Here is a 26,206-nt window from a genome sequence, read left to right as displayed (position 1 = left end):
ACTCCACTCCAGCCTCTTCCCTCTCAATTTGCTTCATCTCACCCCATCAATAAAACCTCCTGTCCTTTTACCCCTCGGACGTTTAACGTGTGTGTGGATCTGAGAAGATTAGGCAGGCCAGCTCAACAAGCTTTCATGGATCAAGTTCCTCGCGTTATGTTTCATGTGGAATGGTGCCCCTCAAGTTAAACAAAGTCTTGCCTTTCTCCAACAGAGAGAGGTGCCTCTGGTTCCTCGTGGACTACGGTTAATTGAAGACACGTTAAAGGAGAAGATTTGCGTTTTGTTTGTGACAGGATTTGCTTTGTGTTGACACATTCCGAAAAGAGTTCCATTGCTGGGGACAACTCACCTTTGTCACTGACTTTTTCTGGTCATCCGGTGGTTCCTCCAGATCCTTCTTGCTAATTTTTGACCTCTTGGGTAATGGAAGATTATCCTTCAATTCCTTTTGATTTTGAACAAGAAGCTCCTGGGTGAATCTGGTTTCAGGCAAAAAAATCAAATCAAATTATTTCTAACGATTCTTCATAAATGATCTAGAATTTGCAGCACAGAAACAGGTCGCTCAGGCCCAACAATGTTGATGCCTCCACACATGCCCCCTCCAACCTTATCAACACCCCTCATGTCTCCCCTCATGTCTTTCAGGTGAGGCATTAAACCAAGGCCCCACTCACATGGATGTTAAAGACCCCTGGACGGTATTTCGAAGAGCTGGGGGAGCTTTCCCTGGTTTACTGGCCAATATTTATCACTCAGTTAACATCAGCAAAATCAGATTGGCTGGCCTTTATCACTGTGATGAATGATAACTGTACCCTTAATGTAATGCTCCCTTTAAGACTGGGCTTGGAACCCTGGGGGACTCCGCCCCCCCCCCCCCCCAGGGAGCCGTATATAAGGTCATGTCCAGTGGACAGCATGCAGTGAGCACACTTCTCGTCAGCTGTCTGGTTCTCTGGTAATTAAAGTCTTTGTATTACCAATCATCTCTCTCGAGTTGTAATTGAGGGTATCTCAATCACGTTGCTGTTTGAGTTATTGGGCAGTAAACAACAACAACTTCCATTGTTATAGCACCTTTGATGTAGTAGACATCTCAAGGTGCTTCACAGGAGTGTTCGCAAAACGAGTCACAGAGTAACAGAATTGTTAGCGCTCACTAGGAGGCCATTTGGCCCAGCGTGTCTGCACCCTCTCATTCTTGGTCCTTTTACAAACGGGGACAGTTTCTCCCTATCTGCTCTGTCCAGCCCCTTTATGATTTTGAACATCTCTATCAACACATTTGACACTGAGTCACATGAGGAGATATCAGGTGACGAAAGGCTCGGTGAACGGGGTCTGTATTAAGCAGCATCTTTAAGGAGTAAAGAGGAACTCAGAAATGTAAGTTGGACATTTCAGAGCTTAAGGCCCTGACAATGAAAACACAACAGCCAATGCTCGGGGATTAAAATCCGAGATACTCAAAGAGGTCAGAATTGGAGCTAAGGATGAACTCCTGATTATTGACTTCATCCATCTCCCTGGCAACACTCTGAGATGAAGCCAGTCTGTTCAGAAACTTGGCCTCATGTTCGATCCGAAGATGAATTTCTGACCGTATACTTTGTTGTGTCAACAGTAAGATTGAGTATTTCCACCTCCTTAACATCACCCATCTCAGCTAATCAGCTGCTGAATCCCTCACCCAGTCCCCACAGTCCTCCCTATCTCTGTAAACTCCTCATGCCCCAGCAACTCTCCCCATTTCTGTAATCTTCTCCAGCACCCATAATCCTCCCTATCTCTGTAAACTCCTCATGCCCCAGCAACTCTCCCCATCTCTGTAATCTTCTCCAGCACCCATAATCCTCCCTATCTCTGTAAACTCCTCATGCCCCAGCAACTCTCCCCATCTCTGTAATCTTCTCCAGCACCCATAATCCTCCCTATCTCTGTAAACTCCTCATGCCCCAGCAACTCTCCCCATTTCTGTAATCTTCTCCAGCACCCATAATCCTCCCTATCTCTGTAAACTCCTCATGCCCCAGCAACTCTCCCCATCTCTGTAATCTTCTCCAGCACCCATAATCCTCCCTATCTCTGTAAACTCCTCATGCCCCAGCAACTCTCCCCATCTCTGTAATCTTCTCCAGCACCCATAATCCTCCCTATCTCTGTAAACTCCTCATGCCCCAGCAACTCTCCCCATCTCTGTAATCTTCTCCAGCACCCATAATCCTCCCTATCTCTGTAAACTCCTCATGCCCCAGCAACTCTCCCCATTTCTGTAATCTTCTCCAGCACCCATAATCCTCCCTATCTCTGTAAACTCCTCATGCCCCAGCAACTCTCCCCATCTCTGTAATCTTCTCCAGCACCCATAATCCTCCCTATCTCTGTAAACTTCTCATGTCCCAGCAACTGCCTGGCATGGAGGGAAGATCTTATGAGGAAAGGCTGAGGGACTTGAGGCTGTTTTCGTTAGAGAGAAGAGGGTTAAGAGGTGACTTAATTGAGGCATACAAGATGATCAGAGGATTGGATAGGGTGGACAGTGAGAGCCTTTTTCCTCGGATGGTGATGTCTAGCACGAGGGGACATACCTTTAAATTGAGGGGAGATAGATATAAGACAGATGTAAGAGGTAGGTTCTTTACTCAGAGAGTAGTAAGGGCGTGGAATGCCCTGCTTGCAACAGTAGTGGACTCGCCAACACTAAGGACATTCAAATGGTCATTGGATTGACATATGGACGATAAGGGAATAGTGTAAATGGGCTTTAGAGTGGTTTCACAGGTCGGCGCAACATCGAGGACCGAAGGGCCTGTACTGCGCTGTAATGTTCTTTGTTCTATGTTCTATGTTAACTCTCCCCATCTCTGTAATCTTCTCCAGCACCCATAATCCTCCCTATCTCTGTAAACTCCTCATGTCCCAGCAACTCTCCCCATCTCTGTAATCTTCTCCAGCACCCATAATCCTCCCTATCTCTGTAAACTCCTCATGCCCCAACAGCCCTCCCCATCTCTGTAATTTTCTCCAGCACCCATAATCCTCCCTATCTCTGTAAACTCCTCATGTCCCAGCAACTCTCCCCATCTCTGTAATCTTCTCCAGCACCCGTAATCCTCCCTATCTCTGTAAACTCCTCATGCCCCAGCAACTCTCCCCATCTCTGTAATCTTCTCCAGCACCCGTAATCCTCCCTATCTCTGTAAACTCCTCATGCCCCAGCAACTCTCCCCATCTCTGTAATCTTCTCCAGCACCCATAATCCTCCCTATCTCTGTAAACTCCTCATGCCCCAGCAACTCTCCCCATCTCTGTAATCTTCTCCAGCACCCGTAATCCTCCCTATCTCTGTAAACTCCTCATGCCCCAGCAACTCTCCCCATCTCTGTAATCTTCTCCAGCACCCATAATCCTCCCTATCTCTGTAAACTCCTCATGCCCCAGCAACTCTCCCCATCTCTGTAATCTTCTCCAGCACCCATAATCCTCCCTATCTCTGTAAACTCCTCATGTCCCAGCAACTCTCCCCATCTCTGTAATCTTCTCCAGCACCCATAATCCTCCCTATCTCTGTAAACTCCTCATGCCCCAACAGCCCTCCCCATCTCTGTAATCTTCTCCAGCACCCATAATCCTCCCTATCTCTGTAAACTCCTCATGCCCCAGCAACTCTCCCCATCTCTGTAATCTTCTCCAGCACCCATAATCCTCCCTATCTCTGTAAACTCCTCATGTCCCAGCAACTCTCCCCATCTCTGTAATCTTCTCCAGCACCCATAATCCTCCCTATCTCTGTAAACTCCACCACCTGTTTTGGCCTTTGACTCCCTGATAGCCCGGAGACGGATCTTGCTTGAGCGGAGGGACTCGGAGCTGCCAACAAGCGGGGGTGAGGGTGAGTGACCAGGTGCAATTCCCAAGGCTGGAGAAGGTTAAGTTTGTCTTGAGGGGGGCCAGTCGATGGGTTCACCCGGAGGTGGAAGCCGTTTATTGATTTCTTTGAGAAGGTTTGAGGGGTAAGAAATGGTGGGGGTGGGGGGGGGGGGGAATGGGGGGCTAAGGGGATTAAAATGGGGAAGGCGGGATGGGAAAAGGGGGTGGTATTGAGGAAGCGGGGGGGGGGGGGGGGGGAGTGGGTGTTGGTTGTTTATAACGCTGTTTGGTTCCTCTTCTGCATTTAGTTTGTTTATAAGAAAATGCCTTGAATAAAAAAATTTTTTTTAAAAGGTTAACATGCAATTTCAGTCGACAGCTATGAAGGCAAATGTAATGACATCAGGGCTAGAATACAAGACCAGGGATGTACTTCTGAGGCTGTATAAGTCTCTGGTCAGACCCCATTTGGAGTATTGTGAGCAGTTTTGGGCCCGTATCTAAGGAAGGATGTGCTGACCTTGGAAAGGGTCCAGAGGAGGTTCACAAGAATGACCCCTGGAATGAAGAGCTTGTCGTATGAGGAACAGTTGAGGACTCTGGGTCTGTACTCGTTGGAGTTTAGAAGGATGAAGGGGGATCTTATTGAAACTTACAGGATACTGCGAGGCCTGGATAGAGTGGACGTGGAGAGGATGTTTCCACTTGTAGTAAAAACTAGAACCAGAGGGTACAGCCTCAGACTAAAGGGACGATCCTTTAAAACAGAGATGAGGAGGAATTCCTTCAGCCAGAGGGTGGTGAATCTGTGGAACGCTTTGCCACAGAAGGCTGTGGAGGCCAAATCACTGAGTGTCTTTAAGACAGAGATAGATAGGTTTTTGATCAATAAGGGGATCAGGGGTTATGGGGAGAAGGCAGGAGAATGGGGATGAGAAAAATGTCAGCCATGATTGAATGGCGGAGCAGACTCGATGGGCCGAGTGGCCGAATTCTGCTCCTATGTCATTTGGGCTTATGGTCTAACAAAGGGAATGAAATTTAACTTATCATTCTCTACATCTGGCTAAGACAGATATCGGGGCGGTGAGAGTTAAATTACTCAGCCTGGTTGGAAAGGCTAGGCTCCTTGAGCATCAAAGATTAAGAGGTGATCTAATCGAGGTTTTTATTAAGTGAATTGACAGGGTAGATTGAGAGAAACTATTTCCTGTGGTGGCGGGCAGAAACTTAAAGTTAGAGTCAGGGCTCCAGAACCAAGATGGAAAGATGGTGTTGAGATGCGGATCATTCAGGATCTAATTGAAGGGTGGAACCAAGGGCTTGAATGGCCTCCTCCTGGTCCAATGTTCCAACTGGCGTCCTGATGACAGTATTCAAAAAAAACAAAGGCTGCTCACGATACTCTGGGGCCAGCAGGAGGGTGCAAGTGGAAAATTCATTCAAGTGACCTCGTTTTGCATGTAATAAATAATTCAATCGTCGCAATGTGTCTCAGAGCAGCTGGAGGATGAGGCAGGTTGCTAAACAAAGGCAGGGTTGCCAACTCCAGTTAAACATATTTCATCACGCAACCTGCATGAGGTGATGCATTTTGGTAGGTCTAACATAGATGTGAAATATACCGTAAATAGCAAAGCTCTTAGGAATGTAGAAAGTCAGAGAGATCTGGGTGTGCAGGTCCACAGATCTGTGAAAGTGGCAACACAAGTGGACAAGGTAGTCAAGAAAGCAGACGGAATGCTTGCCTTCATTGGACGGGGCATTGAGTATAAAAACTTGGAATATTGCGCACAATTCTGGTCGCCACACTACCAGAAGGATGTGGAGTCTTTGTAGAGGGTGCAGAGGAGGTTTCCCAGGGTGTTGCCTGGTATGGAGGGCGTTAGCCATGCGGCGAGGCTGAACAGACGTGGACTGTTTTCATTAGAAAGACGGAGGTTGAGGGGTGACCTGATAGAGATCTACAAGATTATGAGAGGCATGGATAGAGTGGATGGGCAGGCACTCTTTCCCAGGGTGGAGGGGTCAGTCACCAGGGGGCATAGGTTTAAGGTCCGTGGAACAAAGTTTAGAGGAGATGTGCGAGGCAGGTTTTTTACGCAGAGGGTGGTGAGTGCCTGGAACGCGTTGCCAGGGGAGACTGTGGAAGCAGATACATTAACGGTGTTCAAAAGACATCTTGACAAACACATGGATAGGACGGGTATAGAGGGATACGGCACAAGGAAGTGCTGAGGGTTTTGGCCAAGGTTGGTATCATGACCGGTACAGGCTTGGAGGGCCGAAGGGCCTGTTCCTGTGCTGTATTGTTCTTTGTTCTGCCTCTGCCTCACTCCCTTCCCACCGCCCCACCATTGGTCACCCAACATGTCAGTCATCCCTTCCCAAGGCCAATCAGGGAAACAGGGGCGAAATTCTCCCCCAACGGCGCGATGTCCGCCGACTGGCGCCATAAACGGCGCCAATCAGACGGGCATCGCGCCGGCCCAAAGGTGCGGAATGCTCCGCATCTTTGGGGGCCGAGCCCCAACATTGAGGGGCTAGGCCGACGCCGGAGGGATTTCCGCCCCGCCAGCTGGCGGAAATGGCGTTTGTTGCCCCGCCAGCTGGCGCGGAAATGCAGCGCATGCGCGGGAGCGTCAGCGGCCGCCGACAGTTTCCCGCGCATGCGCAGTGGGGAGAGTCTCTTCCGCCTCCGCCATGGTGGAGGCCGTGGCGGAGGCGGAAGTGAAAGAGTGCCCCCACGGCACAGGCCCGCCCGCGGATCGGTGGGCCCTGATCGCGGGCCAGGCCACCATGGGGGCACCCCCCAGGGTCAGATCGCCCCGCGCCCCCCCCCCCAGGACCCCGGAGCCCGCCCACGCCGCCTGGTCCCGCCGGTAAATACCAGGTTTAATTTACGCCGGCGGGACAGGCAATTTCTGGGCTGGACTTCGGCCCATCCGGGCCGGAGAATTGAGCGGGGGGTCCCGCCAACCGGCGCGGCCCGATTCCCGCCCCCGCCCAATCTCCGGTACCGGAGACTTCGGCAGGGGCGGAATTCACGGCGGCCAACGGCCATTCTCCGACCCGGCGGGGGGGTCGGAGAATGACGCCCCTGATTCCTCATTAATTTATTGGAGGATTCTTGATTGTCAGTCAAACGTCCCTTTTTGTTCCTCTGCCTTCTTTTCTAATTGAAAATGTTTAAGGAAATGAAAATTACGGACAATGTTTCCTTTAATGTCGTCCATGATGTTGTTTAGCCAGGATTTGTATACCCCTTCAGGGTCCGGGAGATTTATCTTTAATTTCTAGAGACTTCAGGCCAATCATGGAGGGTTAGCAACCCCGATAGAAACACAAATTTGTCTTTATTTTGCATTGCTTCACCTGGCAGAAAAGTCATCAGCCGTGAAATAATTGTGTTCCAGCAACTCAGCGCAGGACGTCCGTTTATCGGGGTCTATCTGCAAACATTTCTGGAAAAAAAAACTCGTAACAATGTAAAATGTCCACCCATTTCAAATAGTCATTTCCATCACCTGTGCCACAAGTGAAAAAATAATTTCCCATTTTAAAATATTTTGGATGAAACTATCAATAAAATTCTTTCACTAGCTGAAACAGCTACCTCATCAATTTTTTTGGTTTGATTTATTATTGTCACATGTATTAGTACACAGTGAAAAGTATTGTTTCTTGCATGCTGTACAGACATTGCATACCGTACATAGGGAAGGAAGGAGAGACTGCAGAATATAATGTTACAGTTATAGCAAGGTGTAGAGAAAAGATCACCTTAATACGAGGTAGGTCCATTCAAAAGTCTGGTGGCAGTAGGGAAGAAGCTGTTCTTGGGTCGGTTGGTACGTGACCTCAAACTTTGGTATCCTTTTCCTAACGGAAGAAGGTGGAAGAGAGTATGTCCGGGGTGCGTGGGGTCCTTAATTATGCTGGCTGCCTTTCTGAGGCAGCGGGAATTATAGACAGAGTCGATGGATGGGAGGCTGGTTTGCGTGGTGGACTGGGCTAAATTCATGACCTTTTGTAGTTTCCTGCGGTCTTGGGCAGAGCAGGCTCCTTACCAGGCTGTGATACAACCAGGAAGAATGCTTTCTATGGTTTCTGTAGAAGTTGGTGAGGGTCGTAGCAGGCATGCCAAATTTCCTTAGTCGACCAAAAGAGGAAACAGCTATTTCCTTGGCATCGGTTGCTTTGGCTATTGGACTGATATTACTGAAGAGCTGGCCCCTTACACACACATTCAATCCCTCCACCACCAACCAACAGTGGCGGTCAAGTGTACCATCAACAAGATGCACTGCAGGAACTCGCCAAACCCACAACCCCTACCATCTTGAAGGACAAGAACAGCAGATACCTAGGAACCCCACCACCTGGAGCTTCCCCTCCCACTCACTCACCATCCCGACTTGGAAATATATTGCCCTTACATCACTGTCTCTGGGGCAATATCCTGGAACGCCCTCCCTAACAGCACTCTGGGTGTACCTACACCTCAAGGACTGCAGCGGTTCAAGAACGCAGCTCACCACAGTAGTGATCTTTACATGGGTATATACAGAAGGGGCTGATGGGTAATGGAAAGACCACTAGGGGGCAACACTGGCGTGTATAAAAGGGGGAAGCAAGCAGCCCTCTGGCCTCTTTGGCTGATTAGACTGTGAGAAGAACAGAGGCAAAGATTTAGCTCAGGGCTGCTAGTGTGGTCAGGCCTCGTTGTAGAGCATAGAAAAGTTGTAACCTTTCTACTAGTACAGTTTTAAAAGTAAGAACTCACGCAGTTATTTATTAATACAAGGTAGGTCAATAAACCTTCTGTAAAACTTCGAGCCTTCTTCCAAAGCCTCTACTGTAACTGAGCTGAGAAGCACAGATTACCTGCCTTACAGGTAACCAAACAACCACCACCTTCTGAAGGACAATTAACGGTGGACAACAAATGCTGGCTTAACCAACAACGCCCACATCCCGTAATGAATTACATTTTTAAAACCTCACCCTACGCCCCATAGGACACCCTCCTGTAACCTTCAGCTTGAGAATTGGCTTTCCCTGGTGTTAAGTAATGGGGTAAGAGACAATTAGTTGTCTCATTTATGTTAAGTATCCAATAATTGACACTGATATGTAAAGGGGCTTCAGGTGGCCTTTGTGTCAGGTGATGTGATGATAGAATTTTGTGCAGAGTCTGTTAAAGTGAAATAAAGGTGTTTGTGGAAAAGGAGCAGTACCTTTGACTCTTTATACAACAGCAGCTAAACGTCTCACACCTGTAACTATCTGGGAGTGTGAGCGGACAATGGTGTGGGAAGAGCAACAGGACATGTGGGACCTCAGTGAACAATGGGGCCCAACAATCTATCTCCTTAATCAGTGGAGTCCAAAGGATTGAGAGAGAAACAGAGAAACGACAGAGAAGGAAATTGGGTGAATTAGAATCAAATCAACTGCAGAGAGTGAAATAAAAGGAGGGAACGAATGATCGGAATGAGAGAGACAAAAGACAGGAAGATAAAGTGAGAAAATGTTTACATTTTAAAAGAATCTCAAACAACTATTTTCTAAATGGGGCAGCACGGCGGGGCAGTGGTTAGCACTGCTGCCTCACGGCACCGAGGACCCGGGTTCGATCCCGGCCCTGGGTCACTGGCCGTGTGGAGTTTGCACATTCTCCCCGTGCCTGCATGAGTCTCACCCCCACAACCCAAAGATGTGCAGGTTAGGTGGATTGGCCACGCTAAATTGCCCCTTAATTGGCAAAAGAGAATTGGGCACTCTAAGTTTTTTTTAAAATAACAACTATTTTCTACATGTAAATTTAAATTGTTCCTTTTGTCAGCCCGAGAGTTTGATCAGCATTGCATAGACAATTATCAAGAGGTTACAACAGCACTTGCACTGTTAATTAGCCAGTCCTCTGTTCTGCTCACTCTAATACAATCACATACCTTTACCAAGTCTACAACTAGGATGGGGATTTGGGGATAGCGATTTTGAAGAAGTTCAATTTCCTTGATCACAGGCAGGTGCAGTCCAGTGAACAGTGGATTCTTGTAGAAAAGTTCCTGGTGTCTGGGAGTTAGATTGCCTGGGGGCACAGAAATGCATTGCAAGAATTAAAGAAAGACTCTTTCATTAAGATGCACACTGAAAATCACGGGGCATCAGAGATTGAAATCTTGTATATTAGAATGGATCATATGTTGGGGCTTTTGGAAGAGGTCAGTCGAGGTTATTCATTTTAATGGGCAGGACACCAAAACACTGACTTCCGAATTTCCAGATTGCCTGGGATCAAACATTCATAAAGATTATCGCCGTCTGTCAGAAACTCTTCTGCAGTAACATCAGGAAGCAGATGGAGAACTGAGATTCAGTTTCACGTCTCATCTGGAAACAAATTACCTGGTCATTATGTCACTGCTGTTGTTGGTAATTTACGATGTGCAAATTGGTGGCCACATTTGCAAGGTTACTGCAGTAACTTACACTCTGAACACACTTCAATGGTTGTAACATGCTTTGGGACTTGCTGAAGCTGTGGAAGGTGCTGTAGAAATCCTAGTTCTTTTTCTTTTAACAAGGTCAAAAAAATGATCAAAATTACTGAAGATTAGGGCTAGGCTAATCCTAATGATTAGAGAATGCAGATTCCAACGGTACCAGTTACTGATTTCACAGATCAGCGAGCAGTTAGTGTGACGGGACTCAGGAATAACAAGAGATGTGAAAATATAAAATTAGCTTTGGAATAAAAGCAGATAACGACGTGAATGTTTACATCACAAACTTCCAATCCACTTTATGAAAGTCGAATCACAACTAGGAACCAAAACGAAAGTGCGTTCGGAATGTCAATATTGCAAACACTTTCCTGTAAAGCTGGAAGGATTATAAAAGTATTGGCTCCAATCCGAAACGCATTTCAATCTTTCTTGCACAGTTCAGGGCTCGGCAGTTGGGATGCATTTCAAACTGCTGAAACTGATCGAAACTAAAGCCCTCGGAATCCATTATTTCTGCCAAATGTTGGCTGGAAACGGTTTTGTTAAAATCCTGTGTTACTGCATCCATAGCAACGCACGCTGATAAAAGCTAATGTAATTTTAATACAGTCTAACAACCATTCTCTGACAGTCGCTCATTGTTTGCACGCCAGCTTGCAGTTGCCAAGTCCTGATTAGTACTGCCAGCAGTTATTGTTGAGGGTGAACACTCCTCTCCGCAGTGCGACAGGAATCTTCTTGATAGGACAAGTTGTGCGTAAGGAAGGGAGTCAAAATTTTGGCCCAGAACAATTTCAGGCTTCAGGCCTGTGTACTAGGGACACTAGCGTCAACGGAACTATCCCTCAATCTTCCCCAGATCAATCCAAAGACCACAGACAAAATACTGGCTGTAACTATACTGGCGGCATGGTAACAACTGGGTGGCACGGTGGCACAGTGGTTAGCACTGCTTCCTCATAGCGCCAGGGACCCGGGTTCAAATCCGGCCTTGGGTGACTGTGCGGAGTTTGCACTATCTCCCCATTTCTGCGTGGGTTTCCTCCGGGTGCTCCGGTTTCCTCCCACAGTTCAAAGATTAGGTGGATCGGCCGTGCTAAATAGTTGCACCTTAGTGTGCAGGTTAGGTGGGTTTGTGCGATTAGGGCAGGGGAGTGGGCCTCGGTGGGTGCTCTTTCAGAGGGTCGGTGGAGACTTGATGGGCCGATTGGCCTCCTTCTGCAATGTAGGAATTCTAGGATTCTATGATAAACTCCATCCACTGTGTAGCTGTTTCTCGTCACTTGGAGAGTCAATGACTGAACAGAAAAGCTTAGACAGGACTCAGCATCAAATGTTGTATCGGAATGGGAAAATCTGCAACCGTTTTCATTCCTGACCACAGCTTTAATCCACTTCACATTTAATCCCGTTTCCAGTTGTCTTTGACTGTGCCCGATTATTAACAAAATCACATGTTCAGAACACCTTTTCCCAACCCAACCTCTGTTGTAAGATGAGGTGAGGTGTAATACTCTCGACATCAAGGCAGCATTTGACCGAGTGTGGCATCAAGGAGCCCGGGATAAACTGGAGTCAGTGGGAATCAGGGGGAAAACTCTCCGCTGGTTGGAGTCATAATTGGAAGATGGTTGTGGTGGTTGGAGATCAGTCATCTCAGTCCCAGGACATCACTGCAGGAGTTCCTCAGGGTAGTGTCCTAGGCCCAACCTTCTTTAGCTGCTTCATCAATGACCTCCCTTCACCATAAGATCAGGATGTTTGCGGGTGACTGCACAATGTTCAGTATCAATCAGAATTTGTGTCCATATTCAGCATAACTGTGGGAAATTAGGGCTTGGGCTGATAAGGGATATGCAGCATTTGTACCACACAAGTGTCAAGCTGCAACACACCACCAACAAGAGAGAATCCAATTATCTCCCTTTGACTTTCAATGGCTGCGGTAGCACAATGGTTAGCACTGTGGCCTCACAGCACCTGGGACCCGATTCCACTCCGATCTTGGGTGACTGTGTGGAGTTGCAGGTGTCTGCATGGGTTTCCTCCGGGTGCTCCGGTTTCCTCCTGCTGTCCAAGGATATGCAGGTTGGGTGGATAGGCCATGCTAAATTGCCCCTTGGCGTCCAGGAACGTGTAGTTTGGGTAGGGTTGCAAGGACGGAGTGGGGGACTGGTGGGGTGCTTTTTCAGGGGGTCGGCACAGACTCGATGCATTGAATGGCCTCCTGCTGCACTGTAAGAATCCTATCGTTCTCTGGTTCTATTATCAGTGCTGAATCTCCCACTATTAACATCCTGCGGTTTACCATTGACCTGGAATTGAACTAGGTCAGCCATATTTTGGCTACAAGAGCAGCTTAGAGGCTGGAAATTCTGTGTGAGTAACTCAACCCCTGACTCCCCAAAGCCTGTCCACCATCTACAGGGCACAAGTTAGGAGTGTGATGGAATACTCTCCACTTGCCTGGATGAGTGCAGCTCCAACAACACTCAAGAACCTCGACACCATTCCAGGACAAAGCAGCCCCACTTGATTGGAGTCCTATCCATCATCTTCAGCATTCACTCCCTCCACCAACAAGGCACAGTAGGAGCCATGTGCACCATCTACAAGGTGCACTGCAGCAACTCAGCAAGACTCCTTCAACAGCACCTTCCAAACACGTGACTCGTACCATCTACAAGGACTAGAGCAGCACATACCTGGGAACCCTACCGCCTGGAGGTTCCCCTCCAACTCACTCACCACCCTTCCTTCAATGTCACTGGGTTACAAGCCTGGAGCTCCCTCCCTTACAGCACCGTGGGTGTATCCACACCACATGGAATGCAGCGGTAATTAGAATCATAGACTTTACAGTGCAGAAGGAGGCCATTCAGCCCATCGGGTCTGCACCAGCCCTTGGAAAGAACACCCCATTTAAGCCCACATTTCCAACCAATCCCTGCAACCCAGTCACCCTACCTAATCTTTTGTGGACACTAAGGGCAATTTATCATGGCCAATCCACCTAATCTGCACATCTTTGGACTGTGGGAGGAAACCGGAGCACCCGGAGGAAACCCACGCAGACACGGGGAGAACGTGCAGACTCCGCACAGACAGTGACCCAAGCCGGGAATCAAACCTGGGACCCTGGCGCTTTGAGGCAGCCGTGCTAACCATTGTGCTACTGTGCTGCGGTAATAAATGGGTACGACATGCTGTCCTAGCTGTCGTGTTAGGTACACTGGTCTAACACTGGCTGCAACTGGATGCAGCTTAGATCAGAAAGATACTCCAGACCTTGAAGTTAGTTCAATCAGGTTTATTGAACTAATAGCACAGTTAGCACAGTTCTCTGTGAGTTCGACTCTCTGCTAACGTAAGTGTGGTTACTCTGTCTGACTGAACCAGACTAGCTCTTAGCCACGTGGTGGAGGTGTGAGATTGTAACAACACCCTTGACTGACTCTCTAGATGTTCATCAGTGGAAAGAGGCGGAGTGTGAGTGTCTCGTGTCTTTTATAGTCAGATCCCACCCCTGAGTGTCCTGCCTGCTAATTGGTCATGTCCTGTTCCCTGTGTCCATTAGCTGTTTGTCTGTATATCATTATGTATGTGTCTGCATATCATGACATCTCCCCTTTTTTTATGTTTGGATGACATATGTGAACGTATTTACAAGAATAGGCCAATATTAACATATATACATGCAGTGGATGTAAACATATGTACATGTGAAAACAGCTGTCTAAGGCAAGAACACAGAACAAAGCAAACAGAACAAATGTTCATAAGTCCAGTCTCTGTGGCTTGCGTCTGATCCTGGTCGACCGCCGGAGAGGTGGTGGTGGGGACGACAGCGCCTTGATGGGTGGGATTGAAGCCTGACTGGTGGCCTCGTGAGGTATCAGGAGGTGGCAAAACAACAGAAGGAAATGGAGCAGAATGTGGTTGCGGGCAGGCAAATTTGCGCAGTGCCCGTCTGTTCCGTCGCACAACAGAAGCAGCAGCCAGACGCACAACATACGAGCGGGGGGCAGCCTGTCGAGCAATGACAGCTGGAGCTGACCAGCCTCCATCAGGGATCTTGACCCAAACAGTGTCGGACGGGGATAACACGGGCAAATCGGTGGCATGAGCATCATAGCCCTGTTTTTGCCAGTCTCGGAGTTGCTGCACCTTCTGCAGGACCGGGAGGTGATCCAGGTTGGGCAAGTGGATGGCTGGAAGTGTCGTTCGCAGGTCCCTGGTCATCAGGAGTTGAGCTGGCGACATGCCAGTGGACAGTGGGGTCGCCCTGTACGCAAGCAGCGCAAGGTGAATGTCAGACGCAGAATCCGCGGCCTTGCAGATGAGCTGCTTCACTATGTGCTCCCCTTTCTCAACTTTTCCGTTTGACTGCGGATAGTGTGGGCTGGAAGTGACATGTTTGAGCTGATACGACTGGGCAAACAGAGACCATTCATGGCAGCTGAAGCACGGGCCATTGTCACTCATGACAGTGAGTGGGATACCATGCCTGGAGAACGTCTCCTTACAGGCCTAGATGATGGTCCGAGATGTGACGTCCGAGAGCTTCACGACTTCAGGGTAATTGGAAAAGTAATCAATGATTAACACGTAATCACGGCCATTTGCATGAAAGAGGTCGATGCCAACCTTGGACCACGGAGAGGTTTCGATTTCATGCTGCTGAAGTGTCTCCTTACTCTGCGCTGGCTGGAACCGTTGACAGGTCGCACAGTTAAGGACCATGTTCGCGATGTCCTGGCTGATCCCAGGCCAGTAGACAGCCTGCCTGGCTCTGCGCCTGCACTTCTCGACACCCAGGTTCCCTCATGGATTTGACGGAACACCAAGCTCTGGAGACTGAGTGGAATGACAATCCGGTCCAGCTTGAGGAGGATACCATCAACCGCCGTCAGGTCGTCCTTTACATTGATAAATTGAGGGCACTGCCCTTTTTGCCAGCCATTGGCTAGGTGTTGCATAACATGCTGCAAGAGGGGGTCTTTGGCTGTCTCCTCACGGATACGAATCACCTTCTCATCAGATGCCGGGAAGGTGCTGGCACACAGCTGCCCCTGTGACTCAACCTGTGACTCAATTTGCCGGATGATGTTCGGTGGTTCACTAGGCACGGTGATGGAGCGGGACAGTGTATCGGCAATGATGCGCTCCTTGCCAGGCGTGTAGACCAGGTCAAAGTCGTTCCTTCTGAGTTTGAGGAGGATGCGCTGCAACCGAGACGTCATGTCATTAAGGTCCTTGTGGATAATGTGGACCAGGGGCCTGTGATCCGTCTCGACTGTGAATGTCGGCAGGCCACAGACATAGTCGTGAAACTTGAGAATGCCAGTGAGAAGGCCCAGGCATTCCTTCTCGATTTGTGCATACCTTTGTTCGGTGGGCGTCATTGCCCTTGATGCGTAGGCATCCAGTGCCCAGGATGAATTGCCATCGCGTTGCAACAGGACCGCACCGATGCCATCCTGGCTCGCATCTGTCGAGATTTAGTTTCCCTGTCGGGGTCGGAAAATGCCAATACGGGTGCAGTGGTGAGCTTGGCTTTCAGCTCCAACCACTCTGCCTGATGGGCCGCCTTCCACTAGAAGGCAGTGGACTTTTTCACCAGGTTTCGTAGGGCCGTAGTGTGTGAGGCCATGTTTGGGATCACATTGTGATCCAAAAAGACGAGGTGTTGGGTGTCTTAAAAAATATTAAGGTAGATAAGTCCCCAGGGCCTGATGGGATCTACCCCAGAATACTGAAGGAGGCTGGAGAGGAAATTGCTGAGGCCTTGACAGAAATCTTTGGATCCTCGCTGTCTTCAGGGGATGTCCCGGAGGACTGGCGAATAGCCAATGTTGTTCCTCTGTTTAAGAAGGGTAGCAAGGATAATCCCGGGAACTACAGGCCGGTGAGCCTTACTTCAGTGGTAGGGAAATTACTGGAGAGAATTCTTCGAGACAGGATCTACTCCCATTTGGAAGCAAATGGACGTATTAGTGAGAGGCAGCACGGTTTTGTGAAGGGGAGGTCGTGTCTCACTAACTTGATAGAGTTTTTCGAGGAGGTCACTAAGATGATTGATGCAGGTAGGGCAGTGGATGTTGTCTATATGGACTTCAGTAAGGCCTTTGACAAGGTCCCTCATGGTAGACTAGTACAAAAGGTGAAGTCACACGGGATCAGGGGTGAACTGGCAAGGTGGATACAGAACTGGCTAGGCCATAGAAGGCAGAGGGTAGCAATGGAGGGATGCTTTTCTAATTGGAGGGCTGTGACCAGTGGTGTTCCACAGGGATCAGTGCTGGGACCTTTGCTGTTTGTAGTACATATAAATGATTTGGAGGAAAATGTAACTGGTCTGATTAGTAAGTTTGCAGACGACACAAAGGTTGGTGGAATTGCGGATAGCGATGAGGACTGTCTGAGGATACAGCAGGATTTAGATTGTCTGGAGACTTGGGCGGAGAGATGGCAGATGGAGTTTAATCCGGACAAATGTGAGGTAATGCATTTTGGAAGGGCTAATGCAGGTAGGGAATATACAGTGAATGGTAGAACCCTCAAGAGTATTGAAAGTCAAAGAGATCTAGGAGTACAGGTCCACAGGTCATTGAAAGGGGCAACACAGGTGGAGAAGGTAGTCAAGAAGGCAAACGGCATGCTTGCCTTCATTGGCCGGGGAATTGAGTATAAGAATTGGCAAGTCATGTTGCAGCTGTATAGAACCTTAGTTAGGCCACACTTGGAGTATAGTGTTCAATTCTGGCCGCCACACTACCAGAAGGATGTGGAGGCTTTAGAGAGGGTGCAGAAGAGATTTACCAGAATGCTGCCTGGTATGGAGGGCATAAGCTATGAGGAGCGATTGAATAAACTCGGTTTGTTCTCACTGGAACGAAGGAGGTTGAGGGGCGACCTGATAGAGGTATACAAAATTATGAGGGGCATAGACAGAGTGGATAGTCAGAGGCTTTTCCCCAGGGTAGAGGGGTCAATTACTAGGGGGCATAGGTTTAAGGTGAGAGGGGCAAGGTTTAGAGTAGATGTACGAGGCAAGTTTTTTACGCAGAGGGTAGTGGGTGCCTGGAACTCACTACCGGAGGAGGTAGTGGAAGCAGGGACGATAGGGACATTTAAGGGGCATCTTGACAAATATATGAATAGGATGGGAATAGAAGGATACGGACCCAGGAAGTGTAGAAGATTGTGGTTTAGTCGGGCAGTATGGTCGGCACGGGCTTGGAGGGCCGAAGGGCCTGTTCCTGTGCTGTACATTTCTTTGTTCTTTGTTCTTTGGGATGAACTTGCCCAGAAAATTGACCATGCTCAGGAAGCGCAATGCCACCTTCTTGTCTTCCGGGACCTTCATGGCGCGATGGCCTAGACCTTGTCTGTGTCGGGGCACACGCCCTGCTGCGAGATCTGGTCTCCTAGGAACGTGAGTGTCGACATGCCAAAGCAACATTTGGCCCTGTTCAGCTTCAGGCCATTGGCGTGTACACGGCGGAATACCTGCTGGAGACGGGAAACATGCTCCTCGGGGGCCGTGGACCATATGATGACGTCGTCCACGTACACACGAACCCCTTCGATGCCCTCCATCATCTGCTCCATGATGCGATGAAATATCTCCGATGCCGAGACGATGCCGAATGGCAAACGGTTATAGCAGTACCTGCCAAACGGTGTGTTGAAGGTGCAGAGCCTTCTGCTGGACTCATCCAGCTGGATTTGCCAGAATCCATGTGACGCATCTAACTTCGTGAAAAACCGTGCATGTGCTATCTCACTGGTGAGTTCCTCCTGCTTTGGGATGGGGTAGTGTTCACGCATTATATTCTGGTTGAGATCCTTGGGATCAATGCAGATGCGCAGGTCTCCAGAGGGTTTTTTAACCACCACCATCGAGCTGACCCAGTCAGTCGGTTCGGTTACCCTGGAAATGATTCCCTGCTGCTGCAGCTCCTTGAGCTGTTCCTTCAGGCGCTCCTTCAGCGGAGCCGGGACCCGGCGTGGTGCATGGACCACTGGCTTGGCATCAGGTCGCAGTAGGATCTTGTACCGATATGGCAAAGTGCCCATTCCGTCAAACACATCTGGATACTGAGCGAGGATGTCGTCAATGCCAGCTTGAAGATCCACGTTGGAGGATGTAGTTGAATAAACCCGCTGCACCAGGTTTAGCTTTTTGCAGGCATGCGCGCCCAGTAGGGATGCCCTGTCCGGCGACAATTTCAAACCTTAGCCGTACTCCGGTTGGAGACAAGTAGATGGCAGGACCCCAGTGCCGTGATGGCATTACCGTTATAGTCCAGGAGCTGGCAGGCTGCTGGAAGGACCTTGGGGGCTTCTTGATGCGTTTGAAGTCTGCCTGTGAGAGGAGGTTGGCAGAAGCACCTGTGTCCAGCTTGAACTGGATGGAGCCGTGGTTGACCTGCGTCACCGCTCGCCATTCGTCCTCCGAATCCACAGCGAGGATGGACTGAATGCGAGGTGAGTTAGGTGTGGCGTGTTCACGTGTGGTAATGATGCCCACTCGGTAGGCGGACTCCAGGCACTCGCTCTCTGGATCCGTTGTCCTGCCAGGATCAGAATCCTGTAATCGCCGTTGCACATTCTGGATGCGCCGTCGTCGGAATTGGGAGCGCTGGCCCCTGACTGGTGGTGCAGACCTGCACAAGGCTGCATAGTGTCCAGGCTTCCCGCAGTTTAAACATCGCCTGCCTCTTGCAGGGCAGTGTTTCTCTGAGTGGGCGTTGCCGCAGTTCGAGCACGTCATGATGTCGGCGTCCAGACGCTCTGCGCATCGTCGCACATGCGCAGTGCGGGTGTCGACCGCTTCGTTATCCCGTTTGCATCAGGCATGCGTGGGGCCCTGGGAAAAGTGTGCAAAATTGCCTGCACACTCTCAGCCTCGTGGGTGGCAAGTTTCTCATTTTCAGCCGATTTGTACAGGACATAGCGATTTTTGGCGTGCTCATGCACTGTACATGTTTCAATCGCGACTGGCAGGGTCGTATGCTTGATTTTCAGTAGCTGCTCTCTCAGAGGATCAGAGTGAACTCCAAAAACGATTTGGTCTCTGATCATGGAGTCAGCAATATCACCAAAGTTGCAGGACAGCGCTAGTAGGCGGAGGCTAGTTAAGAATGAGTTGAAAGAGGCTTCGATGCACAGCAGAAACTTTTGCTTGAATATCCGCCAGTTGGCATTGAGATTGCCGGAGGTCCTGAGCTGGTGAGGAGCCTGAATCTTCTCCATGGTGCCGGGATACATTTGCTGGTCATCACGGAACGGACTGAGGCAAACCACCTTAAATTAGTAGTCTCCTCATATCATGTCGTGTTAGGTACACTGGTCTAACACTGGCTGCAACTGGATGCAGCTCAGATCAGAAAGATACTCCAGACCTTGAAGTTAGTTCAATCAGGTTTATTGAACTAATAGCACAGTTAGCACAGTTCTCTGAGTTCGACTCTCTGCTAACTTAAGTGTGGTTACTCTGTCTGACTGAACCAGACTAGCTCTTAGCCACGTGGTGGAGGTGTGAGTGTGTAACAACACCCTTGACTGACTCTCTAGATGTTCATCAGTGGAAAGAGGCGGAGTGTGAGTGTCTCGTGTCTTTTATAGTCAGATCCCACCCCTGAGTGTCCTGCCTGCTTATTGGTCATGTCCTGTTCTCTGTGTCCATTAGCTGCTTGTCTGTATATCATTATGTGTGTGTCTGCATATCATGACACTAGCCAGGGACACCCAACTCCTGAAGATGAATCGCAAGAAATGTTAAAGGTCACAATCAGAGGAAAATGAATGTGAAGAAAGTGAATTGTCTGATTGTTTTTAATGAATCTCCAGTTCAAATCAAAAGGCACAATGTGTCAGCACTGTATCAGTTTATCAACTTCCTCATATTCTTGAGTTGAAGTATTGGACTCACCAAAACACCTGGTGATGTGATACAATTGGTCAATATCTGAATCTCCAGGGAAAAGTGGCTCTCCTGTCAGCATCTCTGTTACCAGGCAACCAATAGCCCATACATCCACAGACCTGAAAAAGAAAACGGCAGGTCGAGATCATAGTCAGTACTTGCAGCATCTGGGGAATAGGATTACATGTGGAGTGATTTTGACTTTGGACAGAAGAATGCAGAAAGTCTATTACAAGCTCAAAGAATACAGTGCTGGGCGGATGTGGCGCAGTGGCTAGCACTGGGACTGCGGCGCTGTGGACCTGGGTTCGAATCCCGGCCCTGAGTCACTGTCCATGCGGAGTTTGCACATTCTCCCCGTGTCTGCGTGGGTTTCACCCCCACAACCCAAAGATGTGCAGGGCAGGTGGATTGGCCACGCTAAATTGCCCCTGAATTGGAGGAAAAATAATTGGGTGCTCTAAATTTATTTTAACAAAGAATACAGTGCTTCTGGTGCAATGTCGTTATTGAACAGGCTGTGACATGGTTACCCATAGCCCTGTGCCGCATGGCAGAGGTCACAAGACAAGTCAGATAGGAGATTAGTAATGACTGAATCCCCAAACCCAAACATCTCCCTTTTCATAAAGAACAAAAAACAAATTTGCCTGCACAATCATGTGTAACAGTGAGTTACACAAGTTACCCACTATACAACAACTGTTCTCATGTGTTAACAAACTGTTCACTGGTTTAGTCAGTCTCTGCACATGCATTGCACACATAGTCATTAAATTGTATAGGTCTTTTAATGGTATGCGTGTACGTTGTCATTGGCTGTCCGCCTGTCATTCCCATGATCTTTGTTGTTCCTGTGGTAACTGTTGTTGTCCCGTTTCCGTTACCGGGGACTGGTGGACTTCTGGGAGTGATCGTTGTTCTGTACACTTTGCAGCTGGTGCGATCCCATCTTCCTGATTAGCTGCCTGCTAGGAACACCTTCTCTAGTTGTACATTTTTGCCTGAGGCTGCGCCAGTATATTTGGTCATTTACTTCCACCGCGTATAATCGAGGTGACAATTTCTCTACGCATGCGCCAAGTTGCCAGGTGAGTTGACTCCTGTTGTGAGCATTGAAGGTTTGTACCCTGGCTGGCTTGCCAATACTCACCTCTGTTAATGGTTTGGCAGTTTTGTCAAAATGAAATGTGACTTTCTGCCATTTCACCTTAATTTTTAATTCATGTCTGTTACTACTCCTAGCTTCAGTAGCTGTTTCGCTATTGCAAGAGTAGTTTGGGTGCAGCAAGGCAGGACTGGTTTTCATGCCTTCAGTCGATGCGTTTCTCCACTTGAGGATTGCCTTGTGTACACCTGTGCTAGACATGCGCGATTTCTTCATGGTTCCTTTAGTGATTATCACCACCTCCTCTGCCTTACCATTAGATTAGGGTGAGTGTGAAATGATATAAATAGTGCTGAATTGCCCAATCCTTTGTGAATCAGCTGAATTCTTCACTCATGAACTGAGGGCCATTGTCACTCATCACAATGCCTGGAACACTATAATGACTGAAGTGTGCTTTCAGGCACTCTACTATCTCATCGGTCATTATTGAAGTCAGTTGATGTGACTCCCAATAGTTAGAATACCAGTCCATGGTGACAATGATAATCAATTCCTGCTAGAGTGACGAGGTCTACACCCAGCTTCATCCATGATCTGTCTGGGATATCATGCATCATCAATGGCTTTCGAGCTTGTTTAGCTTGGGTATTTGTTACAAGCACCGTATTGGCTACTGTGGTTTTTAATTTCATTGCTCATGTTTGGCCAGTTGGACACTTCTCTTGCCTTCCTCAGACTTGGCTCAATTCCTTGATGGCTTGCAAGGATGCACTTCAGAATCACTCCTCTCATCTCCTTAGGGATGATGACTATTTCCTTTGTACAAGATGCCATCTTGCAGTATCAATTAACCTTTGTATGCTCAGTAGGCTGTTGCGGCCACAGGTGTATCCTTGATGCTCTCAGACCCATCCTCTCATCACTACCTTTTGCAGCACTTGGAGAGTTGCATCTTGTTGGGTACTTCCCTTGATTTGAGCAAGATGTTTGTCCATCACATTGAATGTCTCTGCTGGGTTGATGACTTCCAGATCATGTAAATTGCTGCTTCACGTTGAATCTGGAAGATTTCACATTCTCTTGTAACCTCCTCAACTTTCATCATGGGAGTGCTGCTCTCGACAACATATCTGCAATGTACACCTGCCTCCCTTGCTTGTATGTCACCTCCAGATGATACCTCTGTAAAGGGGTCACGGTAGCACAGTGATTAGCACTGTTGCTTCACAGCACCAGGGTCCCAGGTTCAATTCCCGGCTTGGGTCACTGCCTGTGCGGAGTCTGCAATTTTCTCCCCGGGTGCTCCGGTTTCCTCCCACAGTCCTGAAAGATGTGCTTGTTAGGTGAATTGGACATTCTGAATTCTCCCTCCGTGTACCCGAACAGGTGCCGGAATGTGGCGACTAGGGGCTTTTCACAGTAACTTCATTGCAGTGTTAATGTAAGCCTACTTGTGACAATAATAAAGATTATTATTATTATTTGCCGGCGCTTTGGAGAAGATAGTAACGGTTTGAGAAAAATGCTTTGAAAGGGCTTGTGGTCAGATCCCACTGTTATTTTGTCTCCCCCAAGCAGGTATTGATAAAAATTCTCACAAGCAAAGACAATAGCCCGGCACGCTTTCTTGATCTGAGCATAATGTCGTTCAGTTTGCGTTACCGGCCTGGGTGCAAATGCGCCTGGTTATTCTTGCTGCATCAGACTTGTTGCAAGACCTATCTCACGAGTGTCACACTGCAAGATGTCTTCATCGTTGATGCCATAGCACTTCAGCGCTGGTGTTGTCGCCACTAGTGGATTGATTTTAGTGAACACTGCTTCTTGTCCTGCGCCCCAATACCATGGCACAACCTTCGCAGTGAGTTTTCAATACGGTGCACACTCCAATAACAAACGAGGTAAACCTTTTGTAAAATAGTTCACAAATCCAACAAATAGTCGCACTGCTTTCACATCTTGGTCTCTGCCTCACTGCTGCCGCTCTCGCCTAGTCAGGATCTGGGCAAAGACCTTTCGCTCTCAATACATGATCTACATACTTGACTTCCGGCATCTTCAGTTGCAATTTGTTTTCGTTCAAATTCAGGTTCATCTGGCGAGCTCTCTCTAGCAGTCGCACTAGATTCTCAGGGCAACAATAGCTTCTTCATTGCTAGACCAGCAGACCATCCCCTGTTGCTTCCACTCCGGGAAGATCACAAGCAAGGAAATTATACAAAACATTTTGTCAATCACTTGTTGCAGCTGAAGTATTTTGTTTATTTCTGGGCACCACATTTTAGGAAGGATGTCCCGGCCTTGCAGAGGAGATTTGAAATGAAATGAAGTGAAAAATGAAAATGAAAATCGCTTATTGTCACAAGTAGGCTTCAAATGAAGTTACTGTGAAAAGCCCCTAGTCGCCACATTCCGGCTCCTGTTCGGGGAGGCTGGTACGGGATGGTTCCAGGGATGAGGGACTCCAGTTCATGTGGAGGGACTGGAGGAGCTTCATCTGAAGAAGCAGATTATCTGATTGCTGTTTGTGGGAGATAGCTGTGTGCAAATTGACTGCCATAACGACTACGTTGCAAAAGTAGTTTATTGACTGTAGGCCTTTCGCATGTGCGCAGGTCCCATCAGACCCCACTTCAATGGAAGGTGATGTTTAGAGTTTATTAGGAGTATTTATTTGCTCGGAGCCAGAGGGCAGAAGGTTTACTGACAAATTTGCTCAGGGTAGTGTGATTTTGGTTTCAAACCAGGAGTATGTTCATTTGAGGAGTGAGCTAATTGCTTGTTTAGATGATATTAAACAGGTTAATAGAGTAAACAAAAAGCAAGTCACAAATGAAACTTAAAATGTCAAACCAAAACGCGATTAAACGGGTCAATAAGGCACCTCAGTAAAATTAGCTAGGTTATTTATAGTGAAAGAGTTTTTCACACAAAGCTGAGGGGTGTCATTTGGAGTTTTGAAGACTCATTGACAGACTTTAGTTAGCTAAGGAAAGCAAAGACAAATGGATTTGAGGTACGGATGAGTCATGATCTAATTGAATGGTCTCGAGGGGCAGAATGGACTTTGACTATTATATACTTGTCCTCGTGCTACCTGCTCCCTACATTTCAGCTCCTTTGAATTTAATGCTGAGCAGGAGAACGTTGTGTGGAGAGTTTTGGACAGATGTTTTTTTAATAATATATTTTATTCCAACAACAACCCTAAATCCCCTCAGCTCCCCCTCCTCAGCCCGACTATCCTCCCTCCCTCACCCCCTCCCCTCCTAACCCTCCCGCCCCACCCCCCTAACAGCTGGCCACAAACAGGTCCTTAAAGGAAGTAAGAAAGAGGTGAACAGCATCCATCTGGAATAGAACCTTTCTCCTGACCCTCTCAGGGTACATTTAATCTGCTGCCAGGTCACCCAACCATGCCAAGACCCTGGGTGGCACCGCCAACCTCCACCCAAGCAGGTCCTGCCTCCGAGCCACCAAGGGGGCAAGGCCGAGACGCCAGCCTTCTCCCCCCTCAAGGAGCTCCGGGGGATCTAACGCCTCAAAGGCCGCCAGCAGCAGAAATGGCTCTAGTTTGAGCCCAACGATCTCCGTCATGATCTCAAAAAATAAGATCCAGAACCCAACTAGCTTGCGGCAGGAACAAAACATGTGTGAGTGATTCGCAGTGCCCCCCTGGACAACGCTTACACTGTCCTACACTCCAGGGAAGAACCCACTCTTACGCATCTTAGTAAAGTGCACTCTATGTACTATTTTATACTGTATCAGGCCCAGTTTGGCGTAGGAGGACGTAAAGTTCAGCCTATGCAAGGTCTCACTCCACACCCCTCCCTCTATCCCTAAGCCCAGCTCTTCTTCCCACTTCCCCATCACCTCTGGTTTTCCCATCTCCAGCAAACATTCATATATATTGGAGATCTTCCCTTGCCCCAACGCATCCCGTGATTGCATCCTATCTACCAGGGTGGGTCTCGGCAACTGAGGGTTCAAAAGGTTAGGTGGGGTTGCTAGGTTTACGGGAAGAGGGTGGAGGCTTGGGCTTAAGTACGAGGCTCTTTCCAAGGACCTTTGCAGATTCGATGGGCCGAATGACCTCCTTTTGCACTGTAGATTTTATGATTCTATCCCTGCCCCGTGCCCTTGTGTAGTTGGAAATCCCCTGAGCTCACAGCATTGGTCGGCACACTAGCTGTGGGGCTTTTATGTAGCAGTTTCACCCAGGAAATAAAAGTGAGACCAAACCCAATTCGCCCCAAGACCCCGAGGAGGTAGCTCCACTCCACACGGTCAGAGGTCTTCTCCGCATCCATGGAGATGATTACCTCCGGAACCTGCTCCACAGAGGGCGACATGACCACTTTCAAAAGCCCCCTGATGTTGGACAATAACTGTGGGCCCCAGACAAACCCTGGTCACTTCTGGTCGGCACCCCTCCAAACGTTTCACCAGAACCTTAGCTAGTGTTTACGCGTCAGAGATTAATGGCGAAATAGGCCTATGAGACCCACACTCAAGGGGATCTTTGTTCTTTTTTGGGATTAGAGAAATCGAGGCCTGTGATAGTGTGGCAGGCAGCACCCCTCTCAGCAAAGAGTCCTTGAACATTCCCAGTAAGTGCGGCACCAACAAGGCCGCAAACTGTTTGCAAAATTACGCCAGAAAACCATTCGGTCCCGGTGCTTTCCCCGATTGCATAGAACCAATACAGTCTATAACCTCCGCCAACCCCAACGGTGCCTCCAGCCCCTCCCTCTTCAGCCGTCCTAC

General features: G+C 48.5%; 1 protein-coding gene across 1 annotated transcript in view; it reads right to left on the bottom strand.

Moving 5' to 3' along the window:
• Positions 1 to 26,206, bottom strand: part of LOC140408227 (cyclin-dependent kinase-like 2) — a 156,902-nt gene that overhangs the window by 12,728 nt on the left and 117,968 nt on the right. Inside the window, exons 5-8 of the mRNA XM_072495160.1 lie at positions 20,332 to 20,444; positions 9,834 to 9,973; positions 7,252 to 7,340; positions 353 to 482 (exon numbers count right to left, since the gene is read on the bottom strand). Coding sequence (XP_072351261.1) covers positions 353 to 482; positions 7,252 to 7,340; positions 9,834 to 9,973; positions 20,332 to 20,444 — 472 coding nt within the window. The remainder of the gene's footprint in view (positions 1 to 352; positions 483 to 7,251; positions 7,341 to 9,833; positions 9,974 to 20,331; positions 20,445 to 26,206) is intronic.

The sequence above is a fragment of the Scyliorhinus torazame genome, chromosome 3 (assembly GCF_047496885.1).
Source record: "Scyliorhinus torazame isolate Kashiwa2021f chromosome 3, sScyTor2.1, whole genome shotgun sequence".
In the NCBI taxonomy this organism is placed as follows: domain Eukaryota; kingdom Metazoa; phylum Chordata; class Chondrichthyes; order Carcharhiniformes; family Scyliorhinidae; genus Scyliorhinus; species Scyliorhinus torazame.
Note: the sequence above shows the minus strand (reverse complement) of the source record. Positions and strands in the feature narration are given on the sequence as shown.